The sequence below is a fragment of the Loxodonta africana genome, chromosome 15, assembly GCF_030014295.1.
Source record: "Loxodonta africana isolate mLoxAfr1 chromosome 15, mLoxAfr1.hap2, whole genome shotgun sequence".
Taxonomy (NCBI): domain Eukaryota; kingdom Metazoa; phylum Chordata; class Mammalia; order Proboscidea; family Elephantidae; genus Loxodonta; species Loxodonta africana.
Window position 1 is genome coordinate 79,446,002 of NC_087356.1, and position 18,560 is coordinate 79,464,561.

At 46.5% G+C, this 18,560-nt stretch overlaps 1 protein-coding gene across 1 annotated transcript in view; it reads left to right on the forward strand.

Annotated features, from left to right (window-relative positions):
- Nucleotides 1-17,368, forward strand: part of TMPRSS13 (transmembrane serine protease 13) — a gene marked incomplete at its 5' end in the record, with an annotated part of 111,150 nt that extends 93,782 nt beyond the window's left edge. The window contains 6 exons of the mRNA XM_023558150.2: nt 1,204-1,366; nt 2,661-2,833; nt 12,600-12,698; nt 14,267-14,409; nt 14,550-14,702; nt 15,556-17,368. Of these exons, the coding sequence (XP_023413918.2) occupies nt 1,204-1,366; nt 2,661-2,833; nt 12,600-12,698; nt 14,267-14,409; nt 14,550-14,702; nt 15,556-15,582 (758 nt within the window). The remainder of the gene's footprint in view (nt 1-1,203; nt 1,367-2,660; nt 2,834-12,599; nt 12,699-14,266; nt 14,410-14,549; nt 14,703-15,555) is intronic.
- Between the last annotated feature and the right edge of the window lie 1,192 nt (nt 17,369-18,560).

Below are 18,560 nucleotides of genomic sequence, written 5' to 3' on the forward strand. Positions count from 1 at the left end.
GAAATGCCCCATAGTGTTTCCAAGGCTGTAACCTTTACGGAAGCAGACTGCCACGTCTTCGTCCTGCAGAGCGGCTGGGGGGTTCAAACCATCAACCTTTCCGTTAGCAGCTGAGCGCTTAACCACTGTACCACCAGAGCGCCTTCCAAGCGCCATTACTTCCCAGTTATAGGTACAGGGTTTTTTATAGGTACGGGGACTGAAATGTTTAACTTGCTTAAGGTCAGACAGCTAGTAGGTGAGGAGCTGGGATTCGATCCTGGGTCTGTCGATGGTTCCGCAGTTGCTGCATTCTCAGCGATGGTGGTGGGAGGCACCCCTCTGAGCAGGCCGGACACTGTGCCGTGGATGGACTACCCACTCACTCAGACCATTGCCGCCTCCTCACTCTCTCCTGAACAGGACACGTGTTTGAACACACTCCGAAGGCTGCCTTCCTTGTCCATGATGGTGGAGGATGTCTTGCTCTAGAATGTGGTGGGAATTGTTCCCTTGGGATGGAGTGTTTCTAACAGCTCTAACTAGTCCATCGGGGAACCATGTGGGCACAAACCCAACCCATGCATCATGGGAAGTGTATTTATTCTATGTTTGGAAATACATGATGTCTTAGATGATAGCAATCCCTATCATAACGCTTGTCAATTCAAGGTTCGTGTTAGAATTGGCCGACTTTCCTGAGCACCTGACAGCAGCCCTGGAATCCCCCAGTGTAACTTCAATACCTGGCACTGTCCCTGGTGGCACAGTGTTTAAGAGCTCGGCTGCTAACAAGAAGGCTGGCAGTTCGAATTCACCAGTTGCTCCTTGGAAACCCTGTGGAGCAGTCCTACTCTGTCCTACAGGATCACTATGAGTCTGAATCAACTCGACTGCACAAGTTTGTTTTTTTTTTTGTGCCCAAGGCACCAGGCACTCAGTAAACATGCGTTGAATTGATGAAAGAATGGATGAGTGGGGGGAAAAAAGAACCTGCCTGGGATCAAAGTTCCCAGTGGATGATCCTGGAAAACTAAGCCACAATGTGGCAGGTACACTTTGGCAGGAAACAGCAGGGCTTCCATCAGATTAGGTGAGCACCACAGCATCCGAGGGGGGGTGCTTTTTGGGACTGGGCTGCCAATCCTGTCAGGATCTGGGGGAGCATGGCTGGGATGCTAGAGAAGTGGGGTTCAGGGTTTGTTTCTTCTGCTTCCTCTGCAGACTGCGGACTGAGGGCCATGACTGGGCGGATCGTGGGTGGGGTGCTGGCCTCAGACAGAAAGTGGCCTTGGCAAGTCAGTCTCCACTACGGCACCACCCACATTTGTGGGGGCACTCTGATCGACGCCCAATGGGTACTCACTGCTGCCCACTGCTTTTTTGTGTAAGTGCCTGAGGGGGTGGGTGACTTGCTGCTGACCAGGGATCGCGGTCACCAGGCAGGGCTGAGAGCAGACTGACTTCCCCTTCTCCAGGGAAGGAACTTTGGGTGTGACCCGACCCCCACTGACCAGTGGTGTGACTTGAATGGTCACTCAAGGATCATGATTTGTAGTTGGTATTTGATCCTGGGAATGTGAGTTGGGAGTGCGTGTTCTGAGCAGGCCCAAGGATGAGAAAATACTGGGAGAGCGGCCAATGACTAGTGATGAGTCCCTGGGCGGTACAGCTGGTTAACGTGCTTGGCTGCTAACCAAAAGGTTGGTTTGAGTCCGCGCAGAGGTGCCTCAGAAGAAAGGCCTAGCAATCTAATTCTGAAAATCCAGGCATTGAAAACCTTATGGAGCACTGTGCTACTCTGACACACATGGTATCACCATGAGTCAGAATCAATTTGACTTGGGAGCCTACCCCTGAAAAATGCTGTTGCTGCATCCTGCAACTGAAACTTGTAAGAAAGAAGCCCGAGAAATCAGGACCGCTGTCCCAGAAACTGAGGGACAGGGGTTGCCAGCAGGATAGTGGAATTAGCTTCTGACAGTCGCCAACCAGGCTCATCCTGGTGGTGATCTGCAGCCCAGGCAGGTGGGCAGGAAGGGGCTCTGGACCAAGCCGCAGGGGCTCGGGCTTCCCCAGTAATGAGTTTTCAGCAGGTCACTTTGCCCTTTCTAAATCTCGGTCTCTGCTTCGGATAGTACTACTGACATCTGCCCTGCCTGCCTTCTTGGATCCTTGGTGGGGTGCAGAGGAGGTTCAGCAGTTCCCATCAATTCTGACTCAGGACGATGATGTGTATCAGAGTAGAACCGTGCTCCACGCGATTTTCAATGACTCATTTTTTGGAGGTAAATCATCAGACCTTTCTTCTGAGGTGCCTCCAGATGATCTTAAACCTCCAGCCTTTCGGTTTGTAGCCAAGTGTGGTCATCGTTTTCCTCACTCAGGGATGCAGAGGAGAAAGTGGGGGTAAATGCCGCATAGAAGTCTTACTCGCTCCCTTGCTCCCTTTATTATTATAAAGTGACGGCAGCCAGTTTGGATTTTTTGGGGAGGAGGGGTGGTGGTGTTGGGCAATTGTTTTGGACCCTGGGCCCAAGAAAGAAGGCTCCTCCAGAGGTCACTTTGTCCCTCCCTCTGCCTCCAGCTGGTGCTCTGCTGGCTGCTTTCTGTGTAGCAGATGGTGCCAGTGAGCTTTGCCAGCTCAGTAACTGGACCATGGTAGTCTGTGGTTTTTGCAGCACCCGGGAGAAGATGCTGGATGGCTGGAAAGTGTACGCAGGCACCAACAACCTGCAGCAGCTGCCCGAGGCAGCCTCCATCTCCCAGATCATCATCAACGGCAACTACACCGACGAGCAGGACGACTACGACATCGCCCTCATGCGGCTCTCCAAGCCCCTGACCCTGTCTGGTGAGTGGATCTGTGCCTGCCACACCCTACCCAGCTCCCTCGGAAGCCCTCTGGGCCCCAGCCCTTGTAATTGGCAGCATCTGTAGGCCTGTCTGGGTGTCCCAGAGCTTCAGAATGGCAGAAGTCAAAGACGCTTAAAGATCATTTAAGCCAACATTTCTATTTTACCACTGGGGAAACTGAGGCCCAGGAATTGAAAATATGTTTGCCCCAAATGACATGTCACACATTGCAAGTTGGTGGCAGAGCCAGAGCTTGGATGCTGATCTTGTTGTTGTTGTTGTGTGCCCTCAAGTCGATTCTGACTCATAGTGACCTTATGGGCCAGGGTAGAGCTGCCCCATATGGTTTCTAAGAAGTGACTGGTGGATTCGAACTGCTGACCTTTTAGTTAGTAGCCTGAGCTCTTAACCACTTTGCCACCAGGGCTCCAGATACTGGTCTTAGTTAATGTAAATAGATTAAATTGTTTCACTGGTATTTGCTGACCACTTAACAGGGGCCAAACAGTGGCAGGCATTTTACCTATGAGGAAATAGAGGTTTAGAGAGAGAGAATTACCCAAGCTTGGGATTGGATCCAGGTCGATCTGACTCCCAAGCAGAGTTCCTCCCATCTGGCTTTTCAGCTGGCAAGTTGCTTACCTGCATTTGAGAACAAGACGAGCACACATGCAACTAGTTGCCCCGAGGTGGGGGCTAACAACTAAATGAGGCTCTGTAAGTGGTATGGAAACCCTGGTGTCATAGTGGTTAAGAGCTATGGCTGCTAACCAAAAGGTCAGCAGTTTGGGTCCACCAGGTTCTCCTTGGAAACCCTATGAGTCAGTTCTACTCTGTCCTATAGGGTGGCTATGAGTCAGAATCGACTTGATAGCAATGGGTTTGGTTTGGTTTTTGGTAAGTGGTACAGAAGTTCTGAGGAGGAGACCACCTTGGACTGGGGATGTCAAAAAAGATTTACTCATTCACTCAGTCATTTGTTCACATATCAAGTACTTAAGTACTTCTACTATATGGCAGGCCCAGCAGATGCAATGGCAAACAGGACAAAACAGAGACACACATAAAGACAGACATGTATGGTAAAGGCCAGTGATGCTGTGTCGGGGGAAGCCCAGAAGAGCCATGCTGACAGGATGGGAAACCTAATCAGTCTTGGCAGGCTAGGGGAGGCTTCCCTGAGGAAGGATAGGTAAGCTGGGTCCTGAAAGAACTGATGGAGCCAGGAGAAGGCGAGTTGGGAGGGATCCTGAAGAACGGGTCGGGGGTCTTCCAGCATAAGCAAAGTTATACAAGAAAGAAAGGCAGGAGAAGTGCTTCCCTCGGAGGACAGGGATTTCCAGAAGCCTCGGTGGACTCTCTGGTTAGCCCAGCTGTTCTCATACTGTGAGTCTGCGAGCTCCTGTTTTCTGGCATATTAACTATGGAGGCAGTATCAGGAGTTAGGGCAATTAGAGCATCGGATTGGTATGAAAAGGAGGAATGGGGCGGAGCTTCGCCCACCAGACGCAAGCCTGCAGTCATCTCTAGGTGCTCCGCACTTCCCTCGTCCTCCTCCCGCCCTGTCCCTGGAGCCTGGGACTGTGAGGGGTCCCCACTGCCCCCCAGCTCTGCCACTCATGCACATATACCATAGGAGGCAATCTGCCTTCTCAACCTTTTGAAACCCATTTAGCTAAACATCCAAATTTCACCTCCCGCTCTCCTCAATGTTATATGGAATTCCAAAACAAATGAGTTTCTAAAACCAAATGAAAGCTATTGTAAAGTTGCATGTCCTTTTCAGACTATGCCAGTCCCTCTTCAGACTCTGGTAGGCCCCTGGGAAGTGAGCACGCCTAGTCTGAGAATCACCGCTCAGATTTTCTAGGAAAGACCTGATTTATGGGGTCTCGTGGTCAGACCATGTGCCCTAATTTTTGGTTTAGAAATCAGGGCAGATTTTTCTTAAACTCATTGGACAGGTAGAGCAGCTTGAATTCACAGTGTTCTCAGAAAATGTGTGAAAACTCGCTGATAAATTTAATTCCCCCATTAAAATGAGGAACATAGTGGAATACATAACTGTGTTACACATTTTTAGGGTCCCTGGTGGCATGCAAATGGTTAAGCACTCAACTACTAGCCAAAAGTTTGGCAGTTCAAACCCACCCAGAGACACCTCAGAAGACAGGCCTGTCAATCTGCTTCTGAAAGCCCACAGCTTTAAAAACCCTGTGGAGCAGTTCTACTCCGCACACATGGAGCCCGCATGAGTCGGAATCAACTCAACAACATCTAACGACATATTTTCAAGACTCTACCTCTCAAGGATTGGTGTAGAATATTTTAAGAAATCATGTTTTGCATTTTTGGTTAATAACTGATCCTATCACTTCATTTATATTTGTTTACTCTCTAACAGACGAAGCATGGTAGGCACCAAAACTAGTTGTTGTAGGTGCTGTTAGTTGGTTTTGACTCGTAGAGACCTTATGTATAATAGAACGAAACATTGCCTGATTCTGCACCATCCTCGCAGTCATTGCTATTTTTGAGCTCATTGTTGCAGCCTCTGTGTCAATCCATCTCATTGAGGGTTTCTCTTTTTTGCTGACACTCTACTTTACCAAGCATAATGTCCTTCTCCAGGAATTGGTCCCTCCTGATAATATGTCCAGAGTAAGTGAGACAAAGTCTCACTATCCTCGCTTCTAAGGAGCATTCTGGCTATACTTCCTCCAAGACATATTTGTTCATTCTTCTGGCAGGCCGTGGTATATTCAATACTCTTCACCAACACTATAATTCAAATGAGTCAATTCTTCTTTGGTCTTCCTTTTTCATTGTCCAGTTTTTGCATGCATATGAGGCAATTGAAAATACCACAGCTTGGATCAGGCACACCTTAGTTATCAAAGTGACATCTTCGCTTTTTAACACTTTAACGAGGTCTTTTGCAGCAGATTTTCCCGATGTGATATGTCAGTCGATTTCTTGACTGCTGCTTCCATGGCCAGGTGCTCCTTGGAAACTCTGTGGGGCAGTTCTACTCTGTCCTATAGGGTCACTATGAGTCAGAATCGACTCGACGGCAGTGGGTTTGGTTTGGTTTCCCTTCCATGGACGTTAATTGTGGATCCAAGTAAGATGAAATCCTTGACAACTTCAATCTTTTCTCCATTTATCATGATGTTGGTTATTGGTCCAGTTGTGAAGATTTTTGTTTTCTTTATGTTGAGGTGTAATCCATACTAAAGGCTGTAGTCTATGATCTGCATCAGTAAATACTTGAAGCCTTCTTCGATTTCAGCAAGCAATGTTGTGTCATCTGCGTATCATAGGTTGTTAGGCTTCTCTGATCCAAAGCTTAAAGCCCAACTTATGGGAGAAGGATTTAACATCCATTCATTCGGTAAACGTTTATCAAGTAGTTAATAGGTATCAGGCACTGTTCTAGGTTTGCAATGCTGCAGTGAACATAACAGACAATTGAGAACACTGCAGACGTCCTATCCATCAACTCATTTTTTCATTCCTCAAATTCGAGTTTGGTGGCTGAATGCCCCAGTCCATCTAGAGATACCAGTACTTAGAGGGCGCTTACAAAGTGATACACAACAGCACCTCCTAAATTTTTTATACCTTTTTTCTTTTGTACTTTAGATGAAGGTTTACAGAATCCATTTCTCATCAGTTAGTACACACTTTGTTCTATGACATTGGTTAACAACCTCATGACATGTCAACACCTTTCCCTTCTCAACCCTGGGTTCCCTATTTCCAGCTTTCCTGTTCCCTCCTGCCTTCCAGTCCCTGCCCCAGGGCTGGTGCACCCCTTTAGTCTTGTTTTGTTCCATGGGTCTGTTTGATCTTTGGCTGAAGGGTGAACCTCAGGGGTGACCTCATTGCTGAGCTGAAGGGGTGTCTGGGGGCCATACTCTCAGGGTTTTTCCAGTCTCTGTCAGGCCAGCAAGCCTGGTCTTTCTTTTTGAGTTAGAATTTTGTTCTACATTTTTCTCCACCTCTATATGAGACCCTATTGTGATCCCTGTCAGAGCAGTCAGTGGTGGTAGCCAGGCACCATCTCATTGTTCTGGACTCAGTCTGGTAGAGGCTGTGGTAGGTGTGATCCATTAGTTCTTTGGACTAATCTTTCCCTCGTATACTCTAGTTTTCTTCATTACTTCTTGTTCCCGAAGGGGTGAGACCAGTGGAGTATCCTAGATGGCTGCTCACAGGCTTTTAAGACCCCAGACTCTACTCACCAAAGTAGAATGTAGAACATATTCTTTATAAACTATATTAAGCCAGTTGAGCTAGATATTCCCTGAGATCATGGTCCTCACAGCCCTCAGCCCAGCAATTCAGTCCCTCGGGGAGTTTGGATGTGTTTATGGAGCTTCCATGACCTTGCCTTGGACAAGTTACGCTGGCTTCCCCAGTATTGTGTACTGTCTTACCCTTCACCAAAGTTACCACTTATCTCTTGTCTATTTAGTGTTTTTCCATTCCCACTCCTCCCCTCCCTCGTAACCATCAAAGATTGTTTCTTTTTGTGTGTAAACCTTTTCCTGAGTTTTTACAGTAGTGGTCTCATACAATATTTCTCCTTTTGTGATTGACTTAATCTCACTCAGCGTAACGCCCTCCAGATTCATCCATGTTATGAGATGCTTCACTGATTCATCGTTGCTCTTTATTGTTGCGTGATACTCCATCGTGTGTATGTACCACAGTTTGTTTATCCATTCTTCTGTTGATGGGCATCTAGGTTGTTTCCATCTTTTCGCTATTGTCAGCAATGCTGCAGTGAACATGGGTGTGCATATGTCTATTCGTGTGACAACTCTTATTTCTCTAGGATATATTCCAAGGAGTGGGATTGCTGGATCATATGGTAATTCTATTTCTAGCTTTCTAAGGAAGTGTCATATCATTTTCCAAAATCGTTGTATCATTTTGCATTCCTACCAGTAGTGCATAAGAGTTCTGATCTCCCCACAGTGTCTTCAACATTTGTTATTTCCTGTTTTTTTGATTTCTGTCAGTAATGCCAGGGTGAGATGGTATCCCCTTGTGGTTTGGATTTGCAATTTTTAATGACTAGTGATCACAAGCATTTCCTCATGTGTCTGTTGGCCACTTGAATGTCTTCTTTTGTGAAGTGTCTGTTCATATCCTTTGCCCTTTTTTAAATTGCATATTTGTCTTTTTGTTGTAGAGGTGTTGGATTTTCTTGGAGATTTTAGAGATTAGACCTTTGTCTGATTTGTAATAGCTAAAAAATTTTCCCAGTCTGTAGGCTCTCTTTTTACTCTTTTGGTGAAGTCTTTTGCTGAGCATAAGTGTTTAATTTTTAGAAGATCCCAGTTATCTAGCTTATCCTCTGGAACTCGTGTGTTGTTGGTTGTAGTTTGCATCCTGTTAATGCTGTGTATTAGGGTCTCTAGCATTGATCCTATTTTTTCTTATATGAACTTTGTAGTTTTTGGCTTTATATTTAGGTCTTTTGAGTTAGTTTTTGTATATAGTGTGAGGTATGGGTCCTGTTTCATTTTTTTCGCAGATGGACCTCCAGTTTTGCCCGCACCATTTGTTAAAAAGACTGTCTTTTCCCCGTTTGATAGACTTTGGGCTCTTGTCGAAGATCAGGTGACCATAACCAAAAAAAAAAAAAACCAAACCCACTGCCATTGAGTTGATTCCAACTCATAGCGACCCTATAGGACAGAGTAGAACTGCCCCCATAGAGTTTCCAGGGAGCACCTGGTGGATTCAAACTGCCGACCTTTTGGTTAACCACTACGCCACGAGGGTTTCCCAGGTGACCACAGGTGGGTGGATTTACATCTGGGTTCTCAATTCTGTTCCATTGTACCTGTCTTTGTACCAGTACCAGGCTGTTTTCACTACTGTAGCTGTATAGCAGGTTCTGAGATCAGGTAGTGCAAGTCCTCCTACTTTATTCTTTATCCAGGGTTTCTTTCCTTTCCATATAAACTTAATGATAAGTTTTTCCATCTCTTTAAAGAATGTTATTGGTATTTGGATGGGTATTGCATTGTATTTGTAAATCACTTTAGGTAGAATTCTCATTTTCACAATGTTGAGTCTACCTATCCGTGAGCAAGGTATGTTTTCCCATTTATGAAGATTTCTTTTGGTTTCTTGAAGTAGTCTTTGTATAGGTCTTTTACATCCCTGGTTAGATTTATTCCCAAGTTTTTTGTTTTGTTTTGTTTTGTTTTAGGGGCTATTATAAATGGTATTGTTTTCCTGATTTCCTTTTCATTATTCTCTTTATTGGTGTATAGGAATCCAACTGATTTTTGTATGTTCATCTTGTATCCTGCTGCTCTGCTGAATCTTTCTGTTAGTTCCAGTAGTTTTCTCACGGAGTCTTTTGGGTTTTCTGTGTATAGTATCATATCAACCACAAATAGGGATAGTTTAACTTCTTCATTACTAATTTGGATGCCCTTTATTTCTGTTTCTTGCATGATTGCTCTAGCTAGAACTTCCAACACAATGTTAAATAGGAGTGATGATAAAGGGCATCCTGGTCTTTTTCCTGTTCTTAAGGGGAGTGTTTTCAGCCTCTCTCCATTAAGAATGATGTTGGTATAGATTCCTTTTATTATGTTGAGGAATTTCCCTTCTATACCTATTTTATTAAGAGTTCTTATCAGGAATGGTTGTTGGGCTTTGTCGAATGCTTTTTCTGCATCGATTGAGATGATCATGTGATTCTTTTCTTTCCTTTTATTTATGTGGTGGATTACGTGGATTGATTCTCTAATGTTAAGCCATCCTTGCATACCTGGTATGAATCCTACTTGGTCATGGTGTATTACTTTTTTTGATATGTTGCTGAATTCTATTGGCTAGAATTTTGTTGAGGATTTTTGCATCTATATTCATGAGAGATATTGGTCTGTACCTCCTAAGTATTTTTGCCTGATTTTGGACAAAGGCCCAAAGACCATTAAATGGGGGGAAAGACAGTCTTTTTAACAACTGGTGCTGGCAAAACTGAATGTCTATCTGTAAGAAAATGAAACAGAGCCCATATCTCAACCATACACAAAAACTAACTCAAAATGGATCAGATACCTAAATATAAAACACAAAACTATAAAGACCATAGAAAAAAACAATAGGGTCAATGCTAGAGACCTTAATACATGGCATAAACAGGATACAAACCATAACTAACAATACACAAACACCAGAAGATAAGCTAGATAACTGGGATCTTCTAAAAATTAAATACTTATGCTCATCGAAAGACTTCACCAAAAGAGTAGAAAGAGAACCCACAGAGTGGGAAAAAAAATTTTGCTATGACAAATCTGACAAATGTCTAATCTCTAAAATCTACAAGAAAATCCAACACTCTACAACAAAAAGACAAATAATCCAGTTAAAAAATGGGCAAATGATATGAACAGACCCTTCACCAAAGAAGACATTGAGGCAGCTAACAGACACATGAGGAAATGCTGGAGATCACTAGCCATTAGAAAAATGTAAACCAAAACTACAATGAGATACCATCTTACCCCAACATTACTGGTGCACACACACACACACACACACAAAAAAAAAGAAACAGAAAATAACAAATATTGGAGAGGCTGTGGGAAGATTGGAACTCTTATGCACCGCCAGTGGGAATGCAAAATGGTACAACCATTTTGGATAATGATACCGAGCTTCCTTAAAAAGCTAGAAATAGAAATACCATATGATCCAGCTACCCCACTCCTAGGAATATGGCTTAGAAAGATAAGTACCATCACACAAACAGACATATGCATGCCCGCATTCATTGTGGCATTATTCACAATACAAAAAGGTGGAAACAATCTAAGTGCCCATCAACAGATGAATGGATAAATGAATTATGGTACAGACACACAATGGAATACTATGCAACAAAAAAGAGCAATGATGAATCTGCGAAACATCTCACAACATGGATGAATCTGGAGGGCATTACGCTGAGTGAAGTAAGTCAATCACAAAAGGACAAATACTGTATAAGACCATTATTATAAAAACTCGTGTAAAGGTTTACATACAGAAAAACAATCTTTGATGGTTATGAGGGAGGGGAGGGGTGGGGATGGAAAAGCACTTAATAGACAATAGATAAGCAGTAACTTTGGTGAAGGATAAGACAGTACACAATACTGGGAAAGCCAGCACAACTTGACGAAGGCAAGGCCATGGAAGCTTCATAGACACATCCAAACTCCCTGAGGGAACAAATTACTGGGCTGAGGACTGGGGACCATGGTCTTGGGGGTATCTAGCTCAATTGATATACAAAAAAAACCAAATCAGTAGCTACTGAGTTAATTATGACTCAGAGCGACCCTGTAGGACTGAGCAGAACTGCCCCATAGACTTTCCAAGGAGGGCCTGGTGGATTCGAACTGCTGACCTTTTGGTTAGCAGCTGCAGCACCTAACCACTATGCCACCAGGGTTTCCTAAATTGGCATAGCATAGTTTATAAAGAAAATGTTCTGCATCCTACTTTGGGGAGTAGCATCTGGGGTCTTTAAAGCTTGTGAGCAGCCGTCTAAGATACTCCACTGGTCTCACCCCATCTGGAGCAAGGCAGAATGAAGAAAACCAAAGACACAAGGGAAAGATTCGTCCAAAGGACTAATGGACCATAACTACCACAGCCTCCACCAGACTGAGTCCAGCAAAACTGGATGGTCCCCAGCTACCACCACTGACTGCTCTGATAGGGATCACAATAGAGGGTCCCATACAGACCCGGAGAAAAATGTAGAACAAAATTCTAACTCACAATAAAAGACAAGGCTTACTGGTTTGACAGAGACTTGGAGAAACCCCGAGAGTATGGCTCCCAGACATCCTTTTAACTCAGTACTGAAGTCACTCCTGAGGCTCATCCTTCAGGCAAAGATTAGAAGGGCCTATAAACAAAATGAGATTAAATGGGCACATGAGCCTAGTGGCAAGGACGAGAAGGCAGGAGGGGATAGGAAAGCTGGTAATTGGGAACCCAAGGTTGAGAAGGGGAGAGAGTTGACATATTGTGGGGTCAGCAACCAATGTCACAAGACAATATGTGTATTAGTTGTTTAATGAGAAACTAACTTGCTCTGTAAACCTTCATCTAAAGCACAATTAAAAAAAAAGTTTCACTGCCCTAAAAATATAAATAAATAAATAAATATTTTTGAGTGTGGGAGCAAGTTAGCAGCTGCCCAGTAGCCCACATGTCTAGGGATGTGCTTTTCCTGCTCGGATAAGTTGTCTCATGCTGGAATGAGTGAACATTTGGAGAGAGAGCCAAGGCCCTGGCCAACCAGCAGGTGTCCTTCCCAGACCAGTTTGGACACATTGCTGAGACACCGTGGGCGTAACACCTGGGACTTAGCCTGCTGCTCCTTGCTCTGATAGGAAGGCATGCTAAAGGCTCAGCCAGGAAAGCCACTCTTGGAGGGGAGAGACTCAATCGCCAGAATCAGCTTAGCCCAGGGGAGCTTCTAAGGCATATGGATCTGCCCACATGGCAACCATTGAAAAGAGAATGGCTTTGGGTCCTCTGGGATCACACTGAAGACTGGAGGGGACAAGACAAAGTGATGTCATTTCTTACCTGGCCCGTTCCAAGGTCCTGGAGGATTCAGAACCACTCTGGGGGCAAGTAGGACATTGGTACTCCTGCATCTCCACCCTTCGCCCACCAAAACTCCAACCTTCCTCCTTAACTGATGTCTTGAGGTCTTGTTGCAGCTCACATCCACCCTGCCTGCCTCCCCATGCACGGACAGACCTTTAGTCTCAATGAGACCTGCTGGATCACAGGCTTTGGCAAGACCAAGGAGACAGATGGTGAGAGGCAGAGATCCTAGAATGTGTGTGTGTGTGCGCATATGTATGTGTGTACATGTGTGTATGTGCAAAGAGTGCATGGGTGATGTGTTGGGGTATGTAGATGAGGGCTTGGGGATACAAGCTTTTGGGCCTGGGTGTGTATGTGTATATACATACTCCCATGTATATGGGAAGGCAGTTAGTGTGACAGTGCCGCCTAGCCACCACCACCGGGAAGACACCTGTAGTTGAACAAGTTGGGTTTATTGCTCATTGCTGTGAGGGAGAACACACGCTGTGCAGAACCATGGGCATCTCAATAAGAGGGCGTTAGAAAGGATTTATAGGATTTGAGTGGTTTGGGGTTCAAAGGAGTAGGTCTTTTTTCTGGATTGGATGCAGAAGTAATTCTGATTGGGCAACTTAATAATGTCAACAAGGAGAAAAGAATAGATTGAGGCTAAAACGAATTGGTAAAGAAGCAGCAGTCACTCATGTTGGCCGAGAAAGGAGGGTTATTTGACACTTTCGTGGTTTGCACAGTGATCTTGGTTTGCCTGTGCTTAAACAAGAATATGAAGTGGTCTGGTTTTTTCTTCTTGTTTTTGTTTTTTGCCTCACTTCATCATGGTCACAGAGTGGCCTTGTTGGATATCTGAGTTCTGTGAGATTATCGTATTTTCTTCCAGTAACGCACCCAGGCAAATAACTCGCCCACACATATAACACCAGGAAATTGGCATAACGTGCAATAGCAGTTGTGCGGTTGGCAAAAAACGTATAACACGTGCATTATTTGCATAAAAATACATTATTTATGTTCAGCAGGGGAACACCATGGCCTGGATGGTCTGGCTGCAGGCTGTTAGAATCAGGCCAGCTCTGGGTGTCAGGACTGGTTTGCTCAGGTTCAGTGTGATGGAGTGATCACTGCCCTGGGAGGGGACCTTGTTCTGTTCTTGGCTCTAATAATGACTGCTATCTGACTACGGCAAGTCATTTCTTCAACCTAAATGTCCTCATCTGTAAGTAGGTTAATAACAGCTGCCCTTATTAGGACACATTTTAAAAAAAAAAAGCTCGTTATGAAGTCTATTCCAACTCGTAGTGATCCTATAGGATAGAGTAGAACTGTCCCAGAGGGTTTGCAAGGTGGATTTAAACTGCCGCCCTTTTGGTTAGCAGCCTAGCTCTTAACGCGTGCCATTGGGTCTCCATAGCTACCCAAAGCAAGTGAACCGATACATCTGATGCTGCTTTGAACATAGAGAAGCACTGGGCAAAATGTGAGATAGCCTGATAGGCTTGTGAGTTTATCTGCGAGTGTGTGGTGAAAATACAGAGTGTATGCATCTGTTTCTTGTGTAGTGCATTTGTGTTTGGTGTGTGGATGTGTGTGCCCGTATGTCCTGGGCATTCAACACAGAGGACCCCACTTGGGCCAGAGACCAGGCACAGGAATGGTGCCCTCCAATCCCAGGAGGCCGTGAGTCTAGGTCCTGGGGTGAGCAGCTAGAAAGCCATGAAGCGGCCTGGAGTCTCACTCCCTTCATATTCTTTCTTTCCTTCATTTCTCTTTCCTGCAGACAAGACATCCCCTTTTCTCCGGGAGGTACAGGTCAACCTCATCGACTTCAAAAAGTGCAATGACTACTTGGTCTATGACAGCTACCTTACTCCTAGGATGATGTGTGCTGGGGACCTTCAGGGAGGCAGAGACTCCTGCCAGGTAGACCCTTTCTGGGTGGGGCAAGGGTCCCAGGACCTGGGGAGTGCAGTGTTAGGACTGGAGTGAGAATCAGGTGCCCCGCCATTTCCTGCACAAGGGCCACACCTCCCACCCTGCTGATGTTCTCATTCTCCCCACAGGGAGACAGCGGGGGGCCTCTTGTCTGCGAGCAGAACAACCGTTGGTACCTGACAGGAGTCACCAGCTGGGGCACAGGCTGTGGCCAGAGAAACAAACCTGGTGTGTACACCAAAGTGACAGAAGTCCTTCCCTGGATTTACAGCAAAATGGAGGTGAGAGGCCTGAGTGGGGCACTCTGCATGGAGCAGGCTGGGAACTCCCAAAGTTAGGGTGTCCAGAAGACGGCTGACGGCAGGCTTTCCCAGGACCTTAGGCAGAGGTACTTTCATCCCCTCACATTTGAGGTGTTCAGAAGGGACCGAAGACCAGGAGAGAAAAGAAGTCAAATGCAGGACCTGTTGCCGATCCCAGCTACGTTTGCTTCTTTCCTTTCTCGAGTACAGAGCTCTGAGGGTTGAAGAAAGGGTGGCCTAGGCCCAGGCGCCAGCCCTAATAGCACTCTCCTCTCCTCATTGATGCCAAGCTGTGAGTTCACACAGGCCACTGAGAGGGAGTGTGGTAGGAGGCCTCCCCCTTCTTGGCAGGAAGCTGGTCTAGTGGGTAACCAGCATCAGGTGATGGGCATCTATCCCTCACTCTCTGCTGACCTAGTTCAGCCCAAGCTTTCCCCAGGCCTGCTGTCTTTTAGCTGTAAAACAACGATGCCCAGCTTTTCCCTTCCCTGCCAGGGGCAAGAGCAGAATAGCGGAGAGGTCAGGTGGGAAAGCAGGAGAAGGTTCAGTGTGGTGGGTCTCTCAGAACTTGCTTCTGACTTTTCCCCCTTGCTGCCCCTCTTTTCTGAGTACCAGTTACCGTTGAGTTGACTTCAACTCATGGCAACCTCGTGTGTGTCAGAGTAGAACTGTGCTCCACCTCCAACCTTTTGGTTAGCAGCTGAGTGTGTTAACCGTTTGCACCACCTAGGGACTTTCCCCAGTGATAGCTGGGCTGAATTTTAGGCTTCGGCATCTGCATTCTCCTCCCACTTGGCCTACCCTGGCCCTATCTCCCTGTTCTCTTTCTCAGAGTGAAGTACGCTTCCGGAAATCCTAAGGAGCTGTCCTGCTCCGCCTCACAGCACTGGCTGCTGGGAAGACTCTGGCTGAAGTGACTGGCCATTTACAACATCACCTGGGATAAAGGCCACCAGGCACCTCATTACAGGCACCTCCACTGTCTGCCGCCTCTGTGAATGTGTGTGTGTGTGAATATGTGTGTGGGTATGTGTTGCTGCTCTCCCAACTTCTTCGGAAACCAGGGGACGTGTCATCTCTTCCTGAAATCTCAATCCCAGGCTTGAAACCGTCTGGAGATATCAGTTTGGGCACTGTGAAGGCTCCAACATGCGATGACAGTCCACAGTGGCGTGAAAGAGGTGGAGCCCAGGGAAGGGCCTGGAAAATGACATCAGGAATTCTTGTCCCTCTGACCCTGACCTGAAGACTACCTCAGGATGGCCAGACAAACCTGCAGCTCAGGTGACATCACTGCTGTCCTGCGGCCAATTAGCAGGTTTTGTTGGAGTACCAGATTCCTGATGCCTGGACTGTCCTTAGCAGAAAGATATTTGCATCGGTGTCACAAGTTGCATGCTCAGACCTCGTGCTGGTGCCATGGATGCCAACAGCTGGGCTGTGGCTGTGGTCATCCAGGCTGATGATTGTTAATTGGGCTAACTGGACTTGTTTGGCCACAAGTTGTTAGAACATATTTTATTTTATTTTTATATTTAAAAAATGGAAATAGGTATATTTTTAAAGATTCTCCCTAAAGTCCAGGAGACTTGAAAGCTAGCATCAATCACCCCAAGAACTCCAGGGAACTCACAGGAATTGTACTGTGCTAAAGTCTTGTGGAATGTTCTGGGCCCTGGGCTGGAAGGGACTGGATGAAGGGACTGAACAAAGTTCTCAAGCTGGACATCTTTCAAGCCAATTCGGCTTCTGGAGCCCTTTGAGATATTCAGGGAATATCTGAATATTTGGGCTGGCAGGCAAGTCCCACACAAAGAGAGCCATACACCGTAAACACTGTTGCTGCCTCCATGGGCTGGAACCAGGGGGTGAAGAAATGGATGCTACTCCTGCTTGGGCCCAACGCACCCCGTGACAATCCAGGAGGACAGGCGTCTCTCATACTCAGGAGCTGTTCTGGCTCCTGGGACCTTGGAGTTTCTTCTCAGCTTTCTCCATCTGTCAATTTCTCCAGTGTTCCTGAAGCATAGCACTGACATGGAAGCTGCCGTGGAGAAGAATCTAACACTGCCCCCAAGCCCTCCAAACAGCCCTTCCTCCTCCTACAAGCCCTCAGTGCTTGGGCTTCTCACCAGTTGAAGCCTGGGCCTTCCCAGCCTTGTCTCGGAGGCACTGGTTTGCCCCCAGTCTCCTCGCCTTCTTTAGGCCTGTCTGGGCTCCTTGTGGTGCTATGATTCCTGCAGGCAGAGCCCAAGGGAATCCATCCCAGCCCATCCACCAGGTACCCTGGTTACAGGCAGCTGCTAGGGGGTGGGTGGTGGGGGGCAGTGGGAGGAACTGCCTCTGAAGAGCAGGTTGGAGTTGGCTAGAGTGGCTGGGCAGAGCCTGATAGGGACGGTTACATTGGTTACAGGTGGGGAGGTAACGTTCATGTCCACAGTAGACCTCCAGCAATGGTCTTCAACAATAAAATTTGCGTGACCTGAAGAATTTGTCTTTGGATGTTTTACTGGCACCCATGTAGAAAATTGAGATTGCCCACCTAGGTGCCCAGACAGCCTCAATTTTGATTCTTAGTTTGGGTTCTGCTCACTTAATCATTTCTCTATCTATCTCTCTGTCCCTCTCTCTCATCCATCCATCCATCCATCCATCCATCCATCCATCCATCCATCCATCCATCCATCCATCCATCCATCCATCCATCCATCCACCCATCCACCCACCCACCCACCCACCCACCCAACCACCCATCCACCCATCCACCCATCCACCCATCCACCCATCCACTCACCCACCATAGCAGTGCCTACTCTGTGCCAGGCACTTGTGCCAGTCCTTGGGCTGGGGGTAGAGGGCTGGGGGAGTTGGGGGGAGGGGAGGAATGTACAAACAGCATGATGTTGTCCTTAAGGAACTCATGGTCTAAAGTAGGAACAGGAAAGTAAGCAGGCAGTACTGACACAGTATGATGGAAGCTATGGTTGAGTGTGGACACGGTACTTGAAACACAGATGAGAAGCCACTAGCCACATCAGTCTATAGAGGTCAGGGAAGGCTTCAAGAAGGCTTCAAGTGTGAGGTGTGAAATGAGTCTTAAAGAGTAAGTGAATATTCACAAGGCAGACAAAGAGCAGAGAGAAGGGCCCTCTAGTGCCTGTCTTTTTCTCTCCTTCATCTTTCTCCATCTCTGCCTCTGCTAACTCAGCAAGAGGCATGTTTATAAGGAAGCCCCAATGCTTACTCAACTATTTCCATTGTTTGTGTTACCAGAATAAGGTTCTGGCCTCTCACTGGTCAAGAATGAACAGGTAAGGCATGCGAAATTTTCCACACAAACAAAATTTTATTGAAGAGGCTTGCAAGCGGAGATGAGGAGGGCCTAGAGCGCTTAACCCGTCTCACAGAACAAAAGACCAGCCCGAGTTTTTAAAAGTTCTTGAGCGGAAAAAGATTCATGTTTATTCACAGGCACAGGCGGGGTTATGTTAACTACGGTGCGTGTGCAGCAGCTTTCCAAGATGGCTCCTGTCCTGGAGGCCTCTGGGATTCGTAGCAGGACTTATTATGGGGTGTTGCGCCTGTACAGTCTCCCAGCTGCTGCTACAGCCCCTCACTGGCCCTGGTGGAAGGTCACACAGCGGTCACAGGTGGATATTCTGCGCATGTCCCTGGGGCTGGTTTTCTCCAGCTGCTTCTGAAAGACAACTTTAAAGAAATTTGTGGGCTATTTTCTGATACCCTGCCCCATGGTTCTGGGGAATGGCTCTGCTTCTGCACCCTGGCCCATTTCTTGTCGCTTTGTTTGCAGATTTGAGGGCCCTCTGTTCCCTGTCT